We start from the raw sequence: 23444 nt of genomic DNA, 5'->3' as shown, positions 1-23444 counted from the left end.
GAATTATTTTTGCTTGATTGGAGTTTTTGGTAAAAAAAGTACTTCTCTTTCTGTGGAGTACATGTGGTTTTCCTCCGTGTCGACAGAAGTGTTTCATCCTCTGTATAGTCGAGGAAGTTGGTTTATCCTGTCTAATCACCGGAAGGTTGTGTTAACACACAGCAATGCCAGAGAAGAGTCATTCTCTGTAAAGTAAGGGAAGATCTATCCTCTGCTCAATCAGGGAAGGTTAACCGCTTTTACAGTTCATGTTCAGGTGTTTTATCCTCTGTCAGGGAAACATCGCAAAGGTTAAAAGAAATGCTACGCTAATCCCCCAACCACTGATAAATCAAGTGAAAAGACCTGGGGCCTCATTTATAAACGTTGTGTACGCACAAAAGAAGGCGTACGCTGCTCTCTACGCAATAATTGGTATTTATAAAAAGCAAACTTGATGGGAAAATGTGCGGTCCTTCACGCAAACTCTGACCCAGGCGTACGCACAAAAACGGGTGAAATGAGAAAAGCTGCGCTACATTTAGAATTGATTGTGATTTATTAAGGGAAAACTGCGTAGGATGTGCGTGCGCATGGTTTTATAAATCTGAATATTTCTGTGCGTACGCACGTCCTATGTTTCATCCGTACGCCACTTCTGACGCAAATCCTACGCAAAGTTTTATAAATGAGGCTCCTGGTCTTTTCAGCTTGCCACTATAAATTGCTCTTGCTGCACTAAACTAGTGAATTTTGGCAAGATATATTCAGAGATGATAGACAAGATGTTATTGAATTTAATAAAAACCCAATTTTGACAATTGACACTGGGTCTATTTTTAGATCTGACGGGTTTTCCCAGATCGCATCACATATGGTATGCTGGTGTGGTATGGAGGCAGCTGATAAAAAGGCTTTGCAGAGAGTACTAAAGACCGCACAGAACATTACAAATCAACAGCTACCTGCCCTGGATGACATTTTCACCTCTTGTTGTCTGCAGAAAACACACAACATTCTGAAGGACCCGTATCACCCAGCCCATCATTTATTTGAACTACTGCCATCCGGAAAACGCTACAGGTCTATCAAATCACGCACAATGAAATTCATGAACAGCTTCTATTCCAAAGCTATCATGATAATCAACTTTGAACTGAAAACACATCCCCAAAATCACCACAACACATTCTTGACATACGAGACAATTTATGTGAAATATAACACTATGAGCACTTTATTTATTAATGTGCAATATGGCCTTTGATTGCAATATGTAACTATATACGTTGGAAAGTCAAAAAAAAATGTTGTATGTAAAATTGTACAATGGCAATAAAGAAATCTATCTATCTATTAGACTACTTTGTGTCAAGCTTTATGCATGCGCTTGAGCGCGGGGTGTATATTCTGCCCCCCAGTGGCCTATACGAGTCTTTGAGTCAAAAAAAAAAAAGGCAAAGCTTTTTTTAAGGTAATATGTAATGTAATCTTGTTAAAAAGGATTTCATAAACTTCGTATTAAAAAAAAGAGTAGTGTTCAGGAACCGGTATCGAAGTCAAGGTATCGATACCCAGCCCTAGGTAAAAGGCATGCAACTCCAAAGCAGAGCAGTTCTAAGCTGAAACTTTGGGAACGAAAGGCAGGATAGGCAGCAGCGTAACCTTGCTGTCAACCGGACTAAAATTCAGACATGCTTGATGAACCGACAAGGCATGTAACCGACTCAACCACTCGCTTAGCTGAGATTAAAGCAAGTAGTAAGACCATTTTCAGAGATAGAAGCTTAATATGAGCACTCTCCAGAGGTTCAAACGGGGCTCGAGTTTAAGCATTCAGAACCGTAGACAAGTCCCATGGCAGCACCAGCCGCTTCGACACTGGTCTCAAACGCTTCACTCCCTTCATAAAACGGCATATAAGAAGGTGCCGTCCCACTGAAACTCCTTCAAAGCCTACATGACAAGCCGAAATAGCAGCAAGGTAAAGTTTGGTAATAGAAAACGCTCTCCCATTGTTCATCAAGCTTAGCAAAAAGCAGAGTACACGCACTGAACAGTAATGACTCCTTTACGAGTACACCAGCCCTCAAACAAACACAATTTAAGGCCATAGAGTTGATGGGGCTCTAGCGCTTTGGATAGTGTTTATAACCTTCTGCGGAAGCCCAAATGCGTTTAAATTTAACCCTTCACGGGTGTAGACACAAAGATCGACTTGTTCCGGGTGTGGGTAAAATATTTGCCAGTGCAGTGCATCTGACAGTGCAGGTCCAGCTGGACAATCTCTGCCAGCCACAGCCTCTCCGGCCAACGAGGGGCTATCAGACGGATAGATCATTAGTTTTCTCTTACTCTGTCCAGGGTGGGAGAAATTAGACTCAGCGGTGGGAATGCATAGCAACACGTTCGGGCACATTTTCATCCCTGATTGAGAAACATACAGCGGACACTTTGCGTTTGCCTGCAAGGCGAAGAGATCTACGGCAGCCCTGCCGCACATCCCCCAGAGTTGATTCTGGACCCCGGATTCGTGAGATGAGACATGAGCATCTCTGTGTCTGCCTGAAAAGAAGAGTAAAAAAATGTGTACACTTCGCTCTGAAAGGAAAAACTGATATATTTCCCAGTGCGCTGGATAGATGCTTATATTAAAGTAAGCATCCTTGAGATCGCCCCTGCAGATTGTGAAAGCGAGAGCTTTGTACGCACTACTGCAACTCTTTACTTTGGAATTGATTACAAAGCATTGGCACGTCTTCAAAGTATTTTTTCTATATATTCTTGTTTAACTTTTTTCACTCATATTTTTTTTAAAAGGAAAGAAAATCCTGTACATTATTTATGTGTATGCAACTTTAAATATGAAAATCATTTGTTCTGTAGGCTACATAAAAGTACATTTTCCAACTATTTCCAACATACATTAAACATATCAAAATCAACATAAACATTTAAATTTACAGTACATAAAATAAGAAAAAATGATGTAGACTTTTATTCCGCTGAGCAGGGAGACCCTGGTGGTGCTGCTGGACCGGGATGGGCTGCCACAATAGAGACCCCGGTAAGGCCTTTCTGCTGGTGGGACATCATCTGGGATGGTCTCCAGAGTGTTCGAGTGGATATTTCCACTATCCACTAAGTTGTCTACCAATGCATCATATTGTAAAAGAACATCATTTTGTAGTGTTGCTGTCCTGTGAGGGGAAAAAAAGTACTTCAGTAGTAGGTTACTTCACATTTGTACGTGAATACTTAACGAAGTATGTAGGTCCGAAAAGTCCTACATTTTGTAAATTAAAGTAACAAAATGTAGGCCTATTGTCACAATATTAACAAATTGTTGCTAACTACAGCTGCGTCCCATATCAAAGGGCTCATGTGAAGCGCTCGGACCGGTCTAGCCTACGGAGGAATTATTCTTGTCGCCTGGCAACTGTGACAGCTGCCGATGACGAGCAGGAGTAATGCTTGCACTGGACTTTTTTTATTTTAAACTGGGTTTTGTATTCAAACAGGGTTGAAAACCTGTATGTTCACCATGGTCCATTTGTGTACATCATAAAAAGAATACACTAGCCTACAAAATCACATCAAGTTAAGATATAAGTGAACATTTGAACCTTTGAAGAAAACAAAAAAATCACACAACAAGGATAGCTCAAACAAAGGTTGGATTTATTTACAAGGTGACAAAACCCAGTGAAGGATTAGGGCGGGTGCTCCGGTGAAGTGCGTGCTCTCTTCCTTGTGGTGCAGCGAGTCTGGGCTGTGCTCCTGAGAGGCTGATTCGTGTTTCTTACACAAACACATCGCTTCACTTCAGAAGACCTTTATTAACCCCCACGATCCGTGTTGAGCACTTTAATCATGAACAGATGTGCTATAGTGTACTTCCAAAGTCAAACAGCCATTCAGTCTCAAGCTTGGAAGAGCCAGGACATCTTATTTTATATAACTCCGATTGTAATCGCCTGAAAGAAGAATGTCATATACATCTAGGATGGCTTCAGGGTGAGTAAAGGAGAGGATGAGGAGGAGAGAGGGTCGAGCTAGCCTTGGTTTTGTTTGACAATACTTTGAACGTCAACAAGAAGTGACGTCACCCAACATTGCTTAGAGCACCTTTAATGCACACTAAACCCACACTGAAGCGGTATTCGAGGCTCATGTATTATGTTCTGGAACTCATGTGCCCCGAAATCGCAAGATGTCGAGGTAAACATTCCACTATAATTTATTTAGATACATATAATTTGGTAGTAAAAATATAGTGTTGCACATTTGATTGGTGCAAAGATGAGTATGATATGTGTAGGCCTATTTTGTACAACATTTGCAACTGTTTTTATCACTTAATTAGAAGCATCACAATTTTAAATTTGTGTTTTATGTTAGTTACATAGCGACTACTGAACAGACATGTACATACATTTAAAAAAAAAAGCAAAGTATTGAAAATATAATATAGAAAAGCTCTGTAAACACTTGCATTTTTTGCAAGCCATAAGTGTGTCCAATCAAGTAATCAAAAGTTGAACACTTGGGCTGCGTTCCAGTCATGCCCTTCACTCGCTAACTTCCCTCCGTCTCGTTCACTCGGATGTACGTCATTGCTTACGTTGCACGAGTGCCCACTACTGGTGGAAACTGCAATTGGCTGAATTGGAACGTCCTAAGCCCTTGATCACTTGGAATCAGTTGATTTATTTATTTATTTATTTATTTTTCCCTTTAAGAATTTGTTTAATGCAGCATCCAAATGTTTATAGGTGTTTTTGGGTTGTTTAAAAAAATAAAACAGAATTAATATATCATAGAGTCTGTCCAGAGAATGTCTAATAAGGCGAGAAGTTTCACTCTCAGTACACTTCCGGCTTCTGAACTGGTTGCAGTTCCACTCTGATTCCATATGAGGGCGCTCAAAGGACGAGTGCAGAATGAATGGAGGTCTATGGCGCTATACCAATCAAAATCCACTTTTCTCAGGATATAATTCTTTGTCTAGTAATTTGAATGTTGTATTCGAAAGGAGATTACACATTGCTGGGTGTTAGATTTTTTTGAGTCACTTATTTGCTTTAAAACGTCTTTTAAAAATGTCAATGACGTCATACACATCGTACGACCAGAGATACTGCTTTACGGCAATCCTTCAGTCACTTTGGTGCGTTCGCGCTCTGCACTTTCTTTTCTCTCGAGGCATCGACAACACAGGTAAATACACGTGCTAGAAGAGTTTTTGTTTTGTTTGTTTCTGGTCCCGCTTCGGATGCCACGATGCCATCAAGCGGTATCTCTGGTCGTAATCAGTCCTTCACTGACCAATCAGCGTTCATTAGCAGAATGCTAGCGTGTTATGGGCAACAACAACTCAACCTGTAAGAAATCGAAAGGACATAAGTACTGGTTCATTCAACTTTCGACCTATAACCCATGTTGAACTTGCAAAACCTACAATCAAATCTGATATTTATCAACGGCAATCGGGTGAAAGAGACCAATTTAGCCGTCTAGCCCCATAGACTCCCATTCATTTTGCACTCATGGGTGATCGCCCCCAGTGGAACTCTGGTGGAACTACAACCAAAATTCGGTACAATAGGACTTAATAGGGAGTGGGCAGGCTCTCCCTAGGCGGGCTCTGGTCTGTCCATATAAACTTCCCTCGTCCACTTCACGAAGTGGAACGCACTTCAAAATGGTGGCAGGGATTCCCCTGAGGGGAAGTGCGTAGGTAAATTCGCAAGTGCGTGTCTAAAAGTGGACTGGAACGCAGCCCTGGGCCAAATAGAGGAATACGTCATGCAAGTAGACAAGTGGTCAAGTGCAAAGACCGCAAGTGTGGGTATTTGGACAAGGCATTAGTCATAATACTAATTATGGTTGTTATTATTACGACATCTGGCATGAACGCAGCGCTCCGCTCCTCCAAACCTAATCAAACACACCTGAACAAGCTAATCAAGGTCTTCAAGATTAGGCTACTAGAAAGCTACACGCAGGTGAGTTTCATCAGGGTTGGAGTTACCCAGACCTCCTTGGATCTTTAAAAACGCGTTTTCAGAAAACTTTTATACAGCGGTTCAGCAGCACGTGTTTGCATTGGAGTATTGTGTGCATCACTGTTCCTTCTGATTGACTGGCTGACTCCGCGTGTTTTCCAGCAGAGCCCATTGTGAGATCACAGGTCGAGAGAATGACAGCTCGAGTGTACTGCTTGTTGAGTGTTGTTTTATTGTGCCTGTCTGCATGTTTGTGCACAACACTCACTGGAGTCGCAGGTGAGAAGATCTTTTAGCTTCATTACACAGTCTGAAGAAATGCATAAATGAATATCTTACAAAATATGACTTATTTTGAACATGTAGCTACAGTACGTTTAGTTGCAACAGTAAACTTATGAAAAACACATTAACTGTCCATGTCTTCTATCTGCATTGTGCTTGTATTACACCACTACTCTTGTCTTTAAAACTGATTGACAGTTTAGTGATAAATGTATTGATTTTTAAGCAGATAAATGTATGCATATTTTCAAGTTTGAGACCCCCCCCCCCCCAAGTGTCTTCTATAGTTGTTATATCCTACTCCATGACAAAAATACCTGAAATTTAGCACATATAGCAGTTTCACAGAATAGCTTTACAAAATGATTAAAGATGATAAATATTTAAAATACAAATCACTCTGTAACACTTGCTATTCATGATTTGAGAAAGGACCGACTAAAGATGACTCTGTATCCCTCCAGTGAAGCCTGCGGCCGAACTGCCAAAGCCTGCAGTGAAGCCTGTGGCCGAACTGCCGAAGCCTGCCGTGAAGCCTGCGGCCGACCTGCCGAAGCCTGCCGTGAAGCCTGCGGCCGACCTGCCAAAGCCTGCAGTGAAGCCTGTGGCCGAACTGCCAAAGCCTGCAGTGAAGCCTGCCGTGAAGCCTGTGGCCGACCTGCCAAAGCCTGCAGTGAAGCCTGCAGTGAAGCCTGTGGCCGAACCTCCAATGCCTGCAGTGAAGCCTGTGACCGAACCTCCAAAGCAGCCTGAGTGGGATGGAGACCGTGACGGCCACCACGACCACGGTCACCATGGCGGTCGCCATGACGGCCACCACGGTCACCATGGCGGTCGCCATGACGGCCACCACAGTCACCATGGCGGTCACCATGACGGCCACTGCGGTCACCATGACGGCCACTGCGGTCACCCTGATGGCCAATCTAAATCATGACATTGATTTTGCCGAACTCATGCTGAAGTTCTTTTACAGATCTATTCAGTGCTTTATTTGTATGGAATGTTCCCTGTTTCTCACCAAATAAATTGTTTAATGAATTATTTTTGCTTGATTGGAGTTTTTGGTAAAAAAAGTACTTCTCTTTCTGTGGAGTACATGTGGTTTTCCTCCGTGTCGACAGAAGTGTTTCATCCTCTGTATAGTCGAGGAAGTTGGTTTATCCTGTCTAATCACCGGAAGGTTGTGTTAACGCACAGCAATGCCAGAGAAGAGTCATTCTCTGTAAAGTAAGGGAAGATCTATCCTCTGCTCAATCAGGGAAGGTTAACCGCTTTTACAGTTCATGTTCAGGTGTTTTATCCTCTGTCAGGGAAACATCGCAAAGGTTAAAAGAAATGCTACGCTAATCCCCCAACCACTGATAAATCAAGTGAAAAGACCTGGGGCCTCATTTATAAACGTTGTGTACGCACAAAAGAAGGCGTACACTGCTCTCTACGCAATAATTGGTATTTATAAAAAGCAAACTTGACGGGAAAATGTGCGGTCCTTCACGCAAACTCTGACCCAGGCGTACGCACAAAAACGGGTGAAATGAGAAAAGCTGCGCTACATTTAGAATTGATTGTGATTTATTAAGGGAAAACGGCGTAGGATGTGCGTGCGCACGGTTTTATAAATCTGAATATTTCTGTGCGTACGCACGTCCTATGTTTCATCCGTACGCCACTTCTGACGCAAATCCTACGCAAAGTTTTATAAATGAGGCTCCTGGTCTTTTCAGCTTGCCACTATAAATTGCTCTTGCTGCACTAAACTAGTGAATTTTGGCAAGATATATTCAGAGATGATAGACAAGATGTTATTGAATTTAATAAAAACCCAATTTTGACAATTGACACTGGGTCTATTTTTAGATCTGACGGGTTTTCCCAGATCGCATCACATATGGTATGCTGGTGTGGTATGGAGGCAGCTGATAAAAAGGCTTTGCAGAGAGTACTAAAGACCGCACAGAACATTACAAATCAACAGCTACCTGCCCTGGATGACATTTTCACCTCTTGTTGTCTGCAGAAAACACACAACATTCTTAAGGACCCGTATCACCCAGCCCATCATTTATTTGAACTACTGCCATCCGGAAAACGCTACAGGTCTATCAAATCACGCACAATGAAATTCATGAACAGCTTCTATTCCAAAGCTATCATGATAATCAACTTTGAACTGAAAACACATCCCCAAAATCACCACAACACATTCTTGACATACGAGACAATTTATGTGAAATATAACACTATGAGCACTTTATTTATTAATGTGCAATATGGCCTTTGATTGCAATATGTAACTATATACGTTGGAAAGTCAAAAAAAAATGTTGTATGTAAAATTGTACAATGGCAATAAAGAAATCTATCTATCTATTAGACTACTTTGTGGCAAGCTTTATGCATGCGCTTGAGCGCGGGGTGTATATTCTGCCCCCCAGTGGCCTATACGAGTCTTTGAGTCTAAAAAAAAAAAGGCAAAGCTTTTTTTAAGGTAATATGTAATGTAATCTTGTTAAAAAGGATTTCATAAACTTCGTATTAAAAAAAAGAGTAGTGTTCAGGAACCGGTATCGAAGTCAAGGTATCGATACCCAGCCCTAGGTAAAAGGCATGCAACTCCAAAGCAGAGCAGTTCTAAGCTGAAACTTTGGGAACGAAAGGCAGGATAGGCAGCAGCGTAACCTTTCTGTCAACCGGACTAAAATTCAGACATGCTTGATGAACCGACAAGGCATGTAACCGACTCAACCACTCGCTTAGCTGAGATTAAAGCAAGTAGTAAGACCATTTTCAGAGATAGAAGCTTAATATGAGCACTCTCCAGAGGTTCAAACGGGGCTCGAGTTTAAGCATTCAGAACCGTAGACAAGTCCCATGGCAGCACCAGCCGCTTCGACACTGGTCTCAAACGCTTCACTCCCTTCATAAAACGGCATATAAGAAGGTGCCGTCCCACTGAAACTCCTTCAAAGCCTACATGACAAGCCGAAATAGCAGCAAGGTAAAGTTTGATAATAGAAAACGCTCTCCCATTGTTCATCAAGCTTAGCAAAAAGCAGAGTACACGCACTGAACAGTAATGACTCCTTTACGAGTACACCAGCCCTCAAACAAACGCAATTTAAGGCCATAGAGTTGATGGGGCTCTAGCGCTTTGGATAGTGTTTATAACCTTCTGCGGAAGCCCAAATGCGTTTAAATTTAACCCTTCACGGGTGTAGACACAAAGATCGACTTGTTCCGGGTGTGGGTAAAATATTTGCCAGTGCAGTGCATCTGACAGTGCAGGTCCAGCTGGACAATCTCTGCCAGCCACAGCCTCTCCGGCCAACGAGGGGCTATCAGACGGATAGATAATTAGTTTTCTCTTACTCTGTCCAGGGTGGGAGAAATTAGACTCAGCGGTGGGAATGCATAGCAACACGTTCGGGCACATTTTCATCCCTGATTGAGAAACATACAGCGGACACTTTGCGTTTGCCTGCAAGGCGAAGAGATCTACGGCAGCCCTGCCGCACATCCCCCAGAGTTGATTCTGGACCCCGGATTCGTGAGATGAGACATGAGCATCTCTGTGTCTGCCTGAAAAGAAGAGTAAAAAAATGTGTACACTTCGCTCTGAAAGGAAAAACTGATATATTTCCCAGTGCGCTGGATAGATGCTTATATTAAAGTAAGCATCCTTGAGATAGCCCCTGCAGATTGTGAAAGCGAGAGCTTTGTACACACTACTGCAACTCTTTACTTTGGAATTGATTACAAAGCATTGGCACGTCTTCAAAGTATTTTTTCTATATATTCTTGTTTAACTTTTTTCACTCATATTTTTTTTAAAAGGAAAGAAAATCCTGTACATTATTTATGTGTATGCAACTTTAAATATGAAAATCATTTGTTCTGTAGGCTACATAAAAGTACATTTTCCAACTATTTCCAACATACATTAAACATATCAAAATCAACATAAACATTTAAATTTACAGTACATAAAATAAGAAAAAATGATGTAGACTTTTATTCCGCTGAGCAGGGAGACCCTGGTGGTGCTGCTGGACCGGGATGGGCTGCCACAATAGAGACCCCGGTAAGGCCTTTCTGCTGGTGGGACATCATCTGGGATGGTCTCCAGAGTGTTCGAGTGGATATTTCCACTATCCACTAAGTTGTCTACCAATGCATCATATTGTAAAAGAACATCATTTTGTAGTGTTGCTGTCCTGTGAGGGGAAAAAAAGTACTTCAGTAGTAGGTTACTTCACATTTGTACGTGAATACTTAACGAAGTATGTAGGTCCGAAAAGTCCTACATTTTGTAAATTAAAGTAACAAAATGTAGGCCTATTGTCACAATATTAACAAATTGTTGCTAACTACAGCTGCGTCCCATATCAAAGGGCTCATGTGAAGCGCTCGGACCGGTCTAGCCTACGGAGGAATTATTCTTGTCGCCTGGCAACTGTGACAGCTGCCGATGACGAGCAGGAGTAATGCTTGCACTGGACTTTTTTTATTTTAAACTGGGTTTTGTATTCAAACAGGGTTGAAAACCTGTATGTTCACCATGGTCCATTTGTGAACATCATAAAAAGAATAGGGGAGAGTGGGGTGATTTGTGCCAGGGGGGGAAGTAGTTCCACCCCTTGTTCTGGAAAACCATAGAATAATTTGGTCATGTGACCACATAATTTTGAAAAGCAATCAATTTTACTCATCCTCCAAAGAAGAGAGATACATGGCATGAGAGTTAAGCACATTTTAGTGCAAAAAACAGTTTTTTCCCTTTCAAAGTAAATTTTCTATGATTAAGGTTTTTTGATTGTAGTGTCTGGACAATTATAGACAAGTTTGAAAACATTTCACACATGTTTTAGTGCTTTAGTAGGCTACACAATGAGTCTATACAGTTAGCATGATGTTAGCTCTTAACTGCTGGATCATGCTAATTATTCAAACTTTTGGGTCTGGGGTGATTTGTGCCAAAGGGCATGGGGTAAGTTGTGCCAGATCCAGACCACCTAGAGACCTACATACTCACAGGGGATAATCTTGAGAAGTGAGGAGATGGGCTGGCCTCATCAGTGTTTGACTTAGGCCTACCGGTTATTTGTTTAATTTAGGTAACACTGATTTCAGTTTTGAGTTTGCACTATGTTAATAAAGAGAAGTTTTATTCAGTTTTTAAGAGGCTAAGTCACAATAGGATGTTTAGAAATTAGCCTAGTAACTTTATTCTTATGTTACATAATTGACAGACAGTGCTATGTCAACAGGCATCTATTGCCAAAGCCTTTTTTGCCTGAAATGATTCACAAATATCATATATTGTGTTGCTATGGTGCTCTAAATGGTTGCTAGGGCGTAGCTTGATAGCTTCACAATGATCCTGAGAGACTGATTGGTCGTCTGAGTAAAATGAGCCCGCCCCCTTGTCTCTGTGCCACTGTGATCCAGAGTTGTGTTCAATACAAAATCCCTATGCAATTGACCATAGTAGGAAAAACGCATGCTATGGTATTCCAGGGTGACAATATCTAAATAAACCTTAAATTAGTAATTTTGTATTGAATTTGTCTTGCTTTCATATAGCATACGGTTCATAACAGTAAAATGTTCTGTTTTACTTCAGAAAGCACTGGCACAATTTACCCCAACATATTTCCCCAAAAGGCACAACTTACCCCGCACCAGGGGCAAGTTGTGCCATGAGACCACTTTTTTCCCAAAAGCTATATTTCTGAAACTATTTATTTCAGATCCAAAGTTATTATTTTCAGGGATGCACAACATCCTGAAATACATGTACATCCTTAAGTTGAAGGCATTACTGTCATGGCCTCACTTTAAAGTCACTTTGAGTAAAAACTGGCACAACTCACCCCACTCTCCCCTACACTAGCCTACAAAATCACATCAAGTTAAGATATAAGTGAACATTTGAACCTTTGAAGAAAACAAAAAAATCACACAACAAGGATAGCTCAAACAAAGGTTGGATTTATTTACAAGGTGACAAAACCCAGTGAAGGATTAGGGCGGGTGCTCCGGTGAAGTGCGTGCTCTCTTCCTTGTGGTGCAGCGAGTCTGGGCTGTGCTCCTGAGAGGCTGATTCGTGTTTCTTACACAAACACATCGCTTCACTTCAGAAGACCTTTATTAACCCCCACGATCCGTGTTGAGCACTTTAATCATGAACAGATGTGCTATAGTGTACTTCCAAAGTCAAACAGCCATTCAGTCTCAAGCTTGGAAGAGCCAGGACATCTTATTTTATATAACTCCGATTGTAATCGCCTGAAAGAAGAATGTCATATACATCTAGGATGGCTTCAGGGTGAGTAAATCATGGGCTAATTTTAATTTTTGGGTGAACTATCCCTTTAAAAATGCCAAAGTGCAGTGCCCTTAAAGGTGCTCTAAGAGATGTCACACGTTTTTTAGGCCAAAACATTTTTTGTCACATACAGCAAACATCTCCTCACTATCCGCTAGCTGCCTGTCCCCTGAACACACTGTAAATAAAATGCAGTCTCTGTAGACAGCCCAGGCTCCACAAACGGCAACAAAAACAAACTGGCCTAGCCTGGACCACGAAACATAACAAACAGTTTTCCAGCCAATAACCGACAAGAATGATTTGGAGGTGGGGGTTGGTGGGTTAGTGCGCGTGCACATGAAAGGGGGGTGTGTGGAGTGGAGGAGAGAGAAGCATGAAGAGGGAAGTTAGCTAGAGGAGAGATGTCCTAGACAACGACAAACGTTCAAATTTTATATTCTTGAGAATTTTCAATATGGCCGACACACGACCAAAGAGATGGCGTTCCGATGAACAAATAACAAAGAATTTGAGGGAAAAAGAGAAGGAATGCACAAAGTCCCAAATTTACATCGGAAAAGTGTTCAAAAGGTGGCGAGAACTCCGCTGGCAGAAGGGCTTCCGATCCGACATTCAGGTGGCTCTGTTTTTGCTGGACAGGTGGGTAAACCCAGTTGTTTCTTTTTTTTTTTAAATGGTTCATGACTGTTTCAGGAAACACGGAAGGGAGGGGGAGGGGGAGGGGGAGGGGGAGGGGACGGGATGAGGAGGAGAGAGGGTCGAGCTAGCCTTGGTTTTGTTTGACAATACTTTGAACATCAACAAGAAGTGACGTCACCCAACATTGCTTAGAGCACCTTTAATGCACACTAAACCCACACTGAAGCGGTATTCGAGGCTCATGTATTATGTTCTGGAACTCATGTGCCCCGAAATCGCAAGATGTCGAGGTAAACATTCCACTATAATTTATTTAGATACATATAATTTGGTAGTAAAAATATAGTGTTGCACATTTGATTGGTGCAAAGATGAGTATGATATGTGTAGGCCTATTTTGTACAACATTTGCAACTGTTTTTATCACTTAATTAGAAGCATCACAATTTTAAATTTGTGTTTTATGTTAGTTACATAGCGACTACTGAACAGACATGTACATACATTTAAAAAAAAAAGCAAAGTATTGAAAATATAATATAGAAAAGCTCTGTAAACACTTGCATTTTTTGCAAGCCATAAGTGTGTCCAATCAAGTAATCAAAAGTTGAACACTTGGGCTGCGTTCCAGTCATGCCCTTCACTCGCTAACTTCCCTCCGTCTCGTTCACTCGGATGTACGTCATTGCTTACGTTGCACGAGTGCCCACTACTGGTGGAAACTGCAATTGGCTGAATTGGAACGTCCTAAGCCCTTGATCACTTGGAATCAGTTGATTTATTTATTTATTTATTTATTTTTCCCTTTAAGAATTTGTTTAATGCAGCATCCAAATGTTTATAGGTGTTTTTGGGTTGTTTAAAAAAATAAAACAGAATTAATATATCATAGAGTCTGTCCAGAGAATGTCTAATAAGGCGAGAAGTTTCACTCTCAGTACACTTCTGGCTTCTGAACTGGTTGCAGTTCCACTCTGATTCCATATGAGGGCGCTCAAAGGACGAGTGCAGAATGAATGGAGGTCTATGGCGCTATACCAATCAAAATCCACTTTTCTCAGGATATAATTCTTTGTCTAGTAATTTGAATGTTGTATTCGAAAGGAGATGCAAAGAAATTACACATTGCTGGGTGTTAGATTTTTTTGAGTCACTTATTTGCTTTAAAACGTCTTTTAAAAATGTCAATGACGTCATACACATCGTACGACCAGAGATACTGCTTTACGGCAATCCTTCAGTCACTTTGGTGCGTTCGCGCTCTGCACTTTCTTTTCTCGTAATCAGTCCTTCACTGACCAATCAGCGTTCATTAGCAGAATGCTAGCGTGTTATGGGCAACAACAACTCAACCTGTAAGAAATCGAAAGGACATAAGTACTGGTTCATTCAACTTTCGACCTATAACCCATGTTGAACTTGCAAAACCTACATTCAAATCTGATATTTATCAACAGCAATCGGGTGAAAGAGACCAATTTAGCCGTCTAGCCCCATAGACTCCCATTCATTTTGCACTCATGGGTGATCGCCCCCAGTGGAACTCTGGTGGAACTACAACCAAAATTCGGTACAATAGGACTTAATAGGGAGTGGGCAGGCTCTCCCTAGGCGGGCTCTGGTCTGTCCATATAAACTTCCCTCGTCCACTTCACGAAGTGGAACGCACTTCAAAATGGTGGCAGGGATTCCCCTGAGGGGAAGTGCGTAGGTAAATTCGCAAGTGCGTGTCTAAAAGTGGACTGGAACGCAGCCCTGGGCCAAATAGAGGAATACGTCATGCAAGTAGACAAGTGGTCAAGTGCAAAGACCGCAAGTGTGGGTATTTGGACAAGGCATTAGTCATAATACTAATTATGGTTGTTATTATTACGACATTATTACTGGCTGGCTGGCTGGCTGGCTGGCTGGGGGGTTCCCTACAGAGTTTTAGGTAAGGGTGAAGGCTTAGAGTATCTAGTTACTGTGGTTTGGTGTGATAATGGTAGTTTAAATGTTGTAAATTTTTATAATCCCTGTAAAAGACTTGATATTGATGCACTAGATTTGATTGAAGGGCAAGAAGGTGGTAAAATAATATGGCTCGGAGATTTTAATGCACATAGTTCCCTGTGGGGAGGGGATAAAACGGATCACAATGGCTTAGTTTTAGAAGAGCTGATGGATAGGAAAGGGTTGGTTTGTTTAAATGATGGGTCGCCTACTCGTATTGGGGTGAGGGTGCAGTCCGTATTAGATCTGACTTTAGTTTCTCAATCGCTTGCAGGTCAAATAATATGGGAAGTCTATAGTGAGTCAACGATTGGAAGTGACCACTATCCGATTATGTGTAGGATGGGTAGCAGGAGCTGCAATGTGACCCAGTGTTTCTCTGAAAGATGGAATTTTAATAAAGCTGATTGGACAATGATTACATTTATAAGTGATAGAAATATGGGTCAAGTTGAGGTGATAGATGATGTGGATGAATTTACTGAAAATGTTAGTATAGCTATGGTGGAGGCTGCAAAAGCTTCTATTGCTGAGTCGAGGCCTGGAAGTAAGAAGCGGAAATTGGTACCCTGGTGGAAAAATGAATGCACACAAGCAATAAGCAGTAGAAATAAAGCGTTTAAAGATTTTAAAAATAGTTTAAGCTTTCAAAAGTATCTGGAATATAAAAGAGAGCAGGCTAAGGTGAGGAAAGTAATTAGGAAAGTAAAAAAGGATTACTGGATAAAGTATTGTAACACTATAGGAAGGCAAACCTCCATAAATGATGTGTGGAGAGTTGTTAAAAAAATGAGTGGGGTGCAGCAATCTTGGAGCTATCCAGTCCTTAAGAATGGTGACACTGTGGGAGTGAAGGATGAAGATAAAGCAGCGGTAATGGTCAAAGCTATAGCTAATGTTCATAGTAGTCTCAACCTAACTGATGATGAAAGACATAAAAGAGCGGCAACAAAAAGATAGTATCAGTATCTCTTAGAAAATGTAGAGGATCAAGATGATAGCTTGAACGCAAGTTTTTCAGTGAGTGAACTAAAAAAGGCTATAAGCAAGGCAAAGGTAACAGCTACGGGAAGAGATAGAATAAGTTATGCAATGTTGAAACATCTTAGTAACGAGGCTCTTAATACTGTGTTGAAGTTATTTAATAAGGTGTGGGAACAAGGGAAAATTCCAAAGAGCTGGAAGATGGCCGTTATTTTTCCAATTAGAAAGCCGGGGAAAGATCCTACTGTGGCTTCAAGCTATAGGCCAATTGCTTTGTCATCCCACCTGGGTAAGGTAATGGAGAGAATGATAGTGGAGAGAATGACTTTTTATGTTGAGTCTCGGAATTTGATAACGCCGTTCCAAAGCGGCTTCAGGAAAGGAAGGTCAACTATGGACCCAGTTATTAAAATGGAGAGTGATATAAGGAAGGCCCAAGTGTGTAAAGAAGTAGTTGCTGCTATATTTTTTGATGTGGAAAAAGCATACGATATGCTTTGGAAGGATGGTGTGTTAATTAAAATCCGAAGGCTTGGAATAGAGGGGAAAATGTATTACTGGATTAAGGACTTTTTAAGCAATAGACAAATTCAGGTGAGGATAAACAGTAGCTTCTCTGATTGCGTATTTGTGGAAAATGGTGTCCCTCAAGGAAGTGTTATTTCACCAATTCTGTTCTCTATTATGATAAATGATATATATGATACACTTGATTATAGTATAGGCAAAAAATTTGCAAAAAGCTATCGACTCTGTTGAAGAATGGGCTGGGAAATGGGGATTCAGGTTCTCTGTTGAGAAAACCAAGGTAGTATTTTTCTCGTTTAAAAAAATTGAAGAAAGGTTTAAATTTCAGTTGTATGGTAGAGATTTAGAAAGAGTAAATTGTATGAGATTTTTAGGTATGCATTTTGATTCTAAGCTTACATGGCATAATCATATTGAAAAGGTAGTTGACAAATGTAAAAAAGTCATTAACATAATTAGGTGCTTGTGCAATAAGGAGTGGGGAGCAGATATGACTTCAATGAAAAGATTATATGTTGGATTAATTAGGTCTGTTGTTGACTTCGGGTGCATGGCTTATGGGTCTGCTGCAAAGTCTGAATTAAAGAAGCTTGATGTTATTCAGGGTTCGGCCCTCAGGATATGTTCAGGAGCAATGAGAACCTCCCCTATATCAGCGCTTCAGGTTGAAGTAGGTGAAATGCCATTTGAGTTGAGACGACTGCAAATGTCATTGTCATCTGTTCATTTAAAGGGGCATATGGAAGACCATCCAACTAAAAGTGTCCTCATTTCAACATGGGAGCAGGCAAAAAGTAAAAGGGAGAGGTTTAGTGCAAGTATACATGAAAAGGTAAAGCAAGCGGCTGTAGGAAATTTCGAATTTAGTCCATCCAGATTCGTTGTCAGCCTTAGAAAATTTTAAATCGGGTAATTCAAGTGAAAGGTATGATGTCGTGTGTGAGATATTGACTTTGCTTCATAGTATTCAAAATGGGGGGACGCATGTAAAGTTTGTTTGGGTTCCGGCTCATGTGGGTATGGCCGGTAATGAGTTGGCAGACAAGTTTGCTAAACAGGCTTTGAAAGCAACAAATGTGTCTATTCAGTGTAAAATGTCAAAATCAGAGGCTAAGTCAATGATTAAAAAACATGTTAAAAAGTTGTGGCAAGATAAATGGGATAGGGGAGATAAAGGGAGGGGTTTTTACATTGTAAATCCTGAGGTTGGTCAGGGTCGTCTGGTAATAAGGTGTCGAAGAGAAGAGGCAATTTTTACAAGAATGAGAATAGGGCACACCCGACTAAACAAAACATTACAGCTAATAGGAAAACATAATTCAGGAAACTGTGAGATTTGTAATGTGCCAGAAACAGTGGAACATGTCTTTATGATGTGTAGGAAATTTAATAGAGAAAGGGTTTTAATTAAAAGGAAAATAGAGGACAGTGGGGAAAGTTTTATCTTTAGAGATGTTTTGTCTAAGGCTTCTGATCATAGAATAATAAAATATATGTTTGAATTTTTAAAGCACACCGGACTCATTGATAGAATATAGTTTTTTTTTTTTTTTTTTTTTGGTAGCTTGCAGTCTACATTATTTCCAAAGATGTAAGCCATAGTGATGATCAGGCACAATTTATCTGGAGGGTGGCGGAAGTGCGCTAAGTTAGTCCGCATCCGCCGTTAAGCAGCCGAAGAAGAAGATCTCCTTTGTCAGATCGTTGTTTGTGGTGTCCCGGTAGTGTTCCAGTCTGCGTCTCGAGTCCTGTGCCTTCCTTGTTCCTGTTCGTGTTCCTGTGGATTTATTCTGGATTATTCTCATCACTGGATTCATCTCACTGCTGCACTTCCACTCACCGGGTTCATCTGGCTGTCGGGGTCCCTGCGCCGCTAGCCTGTCTGTTCTGGACTTTGACCTTCCTTATAATATATATACAATAAAGAGCTTTTTACTTGCATCTTGCTTCCTCTTCTCATTCGTTACAGAACGATCTGACCCTGAGCATGGAAGCAGCGAGTGGCTCTACAACTTCAATGGAGGCATTTATGAATAAATGCATGCAAAGAATGGACACTCAGGAGAGAAATCTCAACGAGACAGCTCGCGCTGTTCAGGCTCTAGTGGCGCAGGTGTCCGGGCTCACACAGCAGATCCAACAGCCCCGAGTTCCCACTGCGCCACCCGCACCGCCGATTCCCCCACCACCACCAGCGGACCCATCCCAGTCGGAGCCCCGCCTGCCTGTTCCTGAGGCTTATTCAGGTGAACCAAATTACTGTCAATCTTTCCTAACCAGGTGCTCGATGCATTTCTCTGCTCTCCAACGAAATGAGGCAAGTGTTCGACCGCGCCGTTGCTGGAAGAGAGGCTGCTAGAGTATTGGCGGATTTACGACAAGGAGAGAGGTCCGTATCTGACTTTTCGATCGAATTCCGAACTCTAGCAGCAGAGAGCCAATGGAACGAGGAGGCGCAGTGGGACATGTTCCAGCATGGGCTGGCTGACCGCGTCCAAAGAGAAATCTACACCATGGACCTTCCCACCAAGTTAAGTGATCTCATAGCTCTGGCTCTGAGAGTGGACTCACGTCTTTCTCGAGCTGACCAACGTCTTCAACCTAATCGTTTTCTTGGAGGGATCGAGGGACAACGCTCCGGAGGCAGGGACGCGGTCAGCCCCGTCAACGATCACGAGCCCATGCAGGTGGGTCGAGCCCGGCTTTCCAGGGAGGAGAAGGAGAGGCGGAGATCCCTGGGCCTTTGTATGTACTGTGGAGGAGCGGGACATTTTGCTTACAGCTGTCCGTTAAAAGGCCCAGCCCGACAGTAAGTATGAGGCTACTGTCGGGTGGGATCTCTGCCGAGAAGACCTCATCCACATCTACTCTCCTTCCGGTAAGACTCCGATGGTCAACTCACCTCCACGACTGTCGAGCACTTCTGGATTCAGGGGCTGAAGGTAATTTCATGGACCTCACATTTGCATGCAAGTTTCAAGTTCCCCTCAGACCCCTCACGCATCAGATTGCAGTACACGCCCTCAACGGTCAAGAACTCCCCACCATTTCACTGGCCACCGAAGACATCACCCTCATCACATCAGGCAATCATAGCGAAACCATCTCCTTTTACATTCTGGACACTCCTCTTCGCCACCCATCGTCCTTGGTCACCCATGGCTCACCCGTCACAACCCCAGAGTGGACTGGCAATCGGAATCTGTGTCGGCGTGGAGCAGTTATTGTCATAAGTCTTGTCTTGTGTCTGCCTGTCCGTCTGTTTCTGTCCCTGTGTTTCAGGAGGAGGCAGTGGATTTATCTAACGTGCCCGCGGAGTACCTGGACCTGAAGGAGGTGTTCAGTAAGTCTCGGGCTGCTTCTCTTCCTCCGCATCGTCCCTATGACTGTGCTATAGAGTTATTGCCAGGTACGTCTCCGCCTAAAGGCAAGTTATATTCACTCTCTGTTCCGGAGAGAGAGGCCATGGAGAAATACATTTCTGATTCTCTAGCAACGGGGTTCATCCACCCTTCCTCTTCTCCAGCTGGGGCGGGGTTCTTTTTTGTGGGTAAGAAGGATGGATCGTTGCGACCTTGTATTGATTACCAGGGGTTGAACAGCATCACGGTAAAGAATACTTATCCTTTGCCGTTGATGTCTTCAGCTTTCGAGAGGTTGCAGGGAGCATCTATCTTCACGAAATTGGATTTACGAAATGCTTATCATTTGGTCCGCATCAGGGAGGGGGATGAGTGGAAGACCGCTTTTAACACCCCCAGGGGGCACTTTGAATATTTAGCTTATGCCTTTCGGCCTTTCCAACTCCCCAGCGGTCTTCCAGGCACTTGTTAATGACGTGTTACTAGACATGGTCGATCAGTTCATATATGTCTACCTGGATGACATATTGATTTTCATCGTCTCTCCAGGAACACGTGCAACCCGTTCGACAAGTGCTTCAGAGGTTGCTAGAGAATGGGCTTTTTGTCAAGGTGGAGAAATGTGCTTTTCATGCACAGTCTGTTCCTTTTCTAGGTTACATCATTTCGGATGAGGGAATGCGCATGGATCCTGAGAAGATTAAGGCTGTGGTGGATTGGCCAAGTCCAGATTCCCGTAAGGCCCTACTGAGGTTTCTGGGGTTCGCCAATTTCTACCGGCGTTTCATTCGCAATTTCAGCCACCTAGCCGCACCTCTGACTGCCTTGACCTCCCCCAGAACGACGTTCAGGTGGTCAGACGCAGCCTCGGCTGCGTTTGCCAAACTGAAGGGTTGCTTTGTTTCAGCCCCCATTCTGATAACCCCTGATCCATCACGTCAGTTCGTGGTGGAGGTCGATGTGTCAGAGGTGGGGGTAGGTGCAGTGTTGTCCCAGCGTTTTCCTTCAGACGACAAGATGCATCCTTGCGCGTTTTTGTCGCATCGTTTATCCCCTGCCGAGCGCAATTATGACATTGGCAACAGAGAGTTGTTGGCAGTCAAGTTAGCATTGGAGGAGTGGCGCCACTGGTTAGAAGGGTCGGGGGTACCTTTTATCGTCTGGACCGATCACAAGAACTTGGAATACATTCGGACTGCTAAAAGATTGAACTCCAGGCAGGCTCGGTGGGCTCTTTTTTTCGGTCGTTTTGATTTTACTCTCTCGTACCGCCCGGGTTCCAAAAACATCAAACCCGATTCTTTATCGCGTATTTTTGATCGTTCCGAACGCCTCCTGAGTGCATTTTACCAGAGAATCTATTCATCTCTACACTCACATGGGAGGTCGAATCGAAGGTCAAGAAGGCCTTAGAAGGGGTAACGCCTCCGGCTCGTTGTCCACCGAATCGTTTATTTGTGCCTGAGGGTTTACGGTCCAGCGTTATTCAGTGGGGTCATTGTTCCAATGTGGCTTACCATCCAGGAGTTAATCGCACTCAATTTTTAGTCAAGCAACGATTCTGGTGGCCTCGTATGGCTCGTGACGTTCACAGTTTTGTCTTGGCTTGCTCAGTTTGCGCCACGGGTAAGACTTCTAATCGACCTCCAGATGGGTTACTTCAACCGCTGCCGGTGCCTTCGAGACCCTGGTCCCATATCGCTCTAGATTTTATCACCGCCCTCCCACCCTTCCAGGGTCACACGGTAGTTTTGACCGTGGTGGACCGGTTCTCGAAGGCGGCCCATTTCATTCCCTTGCCCAAATTACCCTCAGCCAAGTTCCCGTAGAATAACAACGTCTTTCGGCTACATGGCCTCCCGACAGACATGGTTTCTGACAGAGGACCCCAATTTGAGTCCAAATTTTGGCGAGAATTTTGTAAACTCCTGGGGGCGACTGTCAGTCTGTATAAATAACATAATGTTGTAGTGTTGCTGTCCTGTGAGGGAAAAAAAAAAGTACTTCAGTAGTAGGTTACTTCACATTTGTACGTGAATACCATAGACTGTAAAAAAATATGGACGTAGTGTCCGTGACGTCACCCATAGGTTTCTGAAGAGCATTTTTGAAGCCTAAAGTGGGCGGAGCTGGCCGTCGCCATCTTGGCCTTGCGTCACTCCCGGATAACAGAAAATGGGCAAAGAGGCTGAGGAGCCTGGCTATCTGAAATCACGCCCACCTAGCTCGACGTGATCGAGTTAGCTCAGGCTGGGGAGGTAATGCTATAAAGTTGTGTTACTGACAGTGCCAAGTCTGCAACTGCACAGGGCCTCGCGCTAAAGTGACAGTTGATGATGTAAAGCCAATTAAAAGTTCCTATTTTTGCCCTTCGAAATATTATAATAGTTAAAAGATATGGCTACAAGTGAGACTGTGTATTGTGATTCTGTACTATTCTGCTAGTTGAAAATGTATTATGCAGTAACTTAATATTACTCTGAGAGAGTGTGTGTGACAGTGATTTATGTGCATAACGTTACATGTCAGTCACTCTTTTATTATAGTCTATGGTCCGTCACACTGCATGAAAAGTGGGATTTTCGTCAGTAAGCGGCATTGTAGATTGTCGTGGAAGTTCAGGTTTACGACTGTACACGGCAATTTGCAGGCAACACCGAAAACTGACGTGAATTGTCGGAAATTGACGTGGGCCTTGCTTGGCAGTTGTCCCCCCATGACCCCCTCCCCCTAATTCTAGGTGAGGCTTTAACATGTAAATGAAAATGCTGTGAGCTATACAAATGCAAATCAGGGTAGCAGGGGGAGTTTTACCCCAGGTTAAATTTTTTCTAAAAGGTATTTACTTCATTCTAAGAATCAGTATAGCCTTAAATTTTAGCTTAAATTGATATATTGGTAACACTTTATTTTGATGGTCCCCCTATAGATAGTCTATAGTCTGCTGACTATAACTTACTTTACAAGTCAACTTTACTATCAACTTACTCTCATCAGGGTAGTATCTGTAGATTGTCTATTAAATGTTTGTAGCAATCATTACACTGTATGTAACATGTAAACTGCTATTAAACATTCTGTCAGTAAAGTGTTACCAATGTGTTATCAATTTAGGTTGTAGATGTTCAACAGCGTATTTGTAGACATGCAACAAATCCTCAACAGGTTCTCAATAGTACTTTAAATAGTCAGCATGTAGCTATTAACCAATGTATCAACAGACTTTCAGTTAACATGCAGTTGTCTATAAGTAGCAACACAAGATCATTTCAAATGAACCTTAAGTATAAATCTGGTTAGTTACACTTGATCTTTTGCTTTCACAAGGATTTT

At 42.5% G+C, this 23444-nt stretch overlaps 1 protein-coding gene across 1 annotated transcript; it reads left to right on the top strand.

Annotated features, from left to right (window-relative positions):
• The first annotated feature begins 6041 nt into the window (after positions 1 to 6041).
• Positions 6042 to 7310, top strand: LOC311095508 (uncharacterized protein). The gene is made up of 2 exons (XM_084134041.1): positions 6042 to 6266; positions 6737 to 7310. The coding sequence occupies exons 1-2, from the start codon at positions 6182 to 6184 to the stop codon at positions 7207 to 7209; spliced, it is 558 nt and encodes a 185-aa protein (XP_083990167.1). The 5' UTR covers positions 6042 to 6181; the 3' UTR covers positions 7210 to 7310.
• Positions 7311 to 23444: the final 16134 nt, after the last annotated feature.

Source organism: Abramis brama, assembly GCF_963993115.1.
Source record: "Abramis brama genome assembly, chromosome: 13".
Taxonomy (NCBI): domain Eukaryota; kingdom Metazoa; phylum Chordata; class Actinopteri; order Cypriniformes; family Leuciscidae; genus Abramis; species Abramis brama.
The sequence above is the reverse complement of the archived record's forward strand: the minus strand, read 5'-3'. Positions and strand labels throughout refer to the sequence as shown.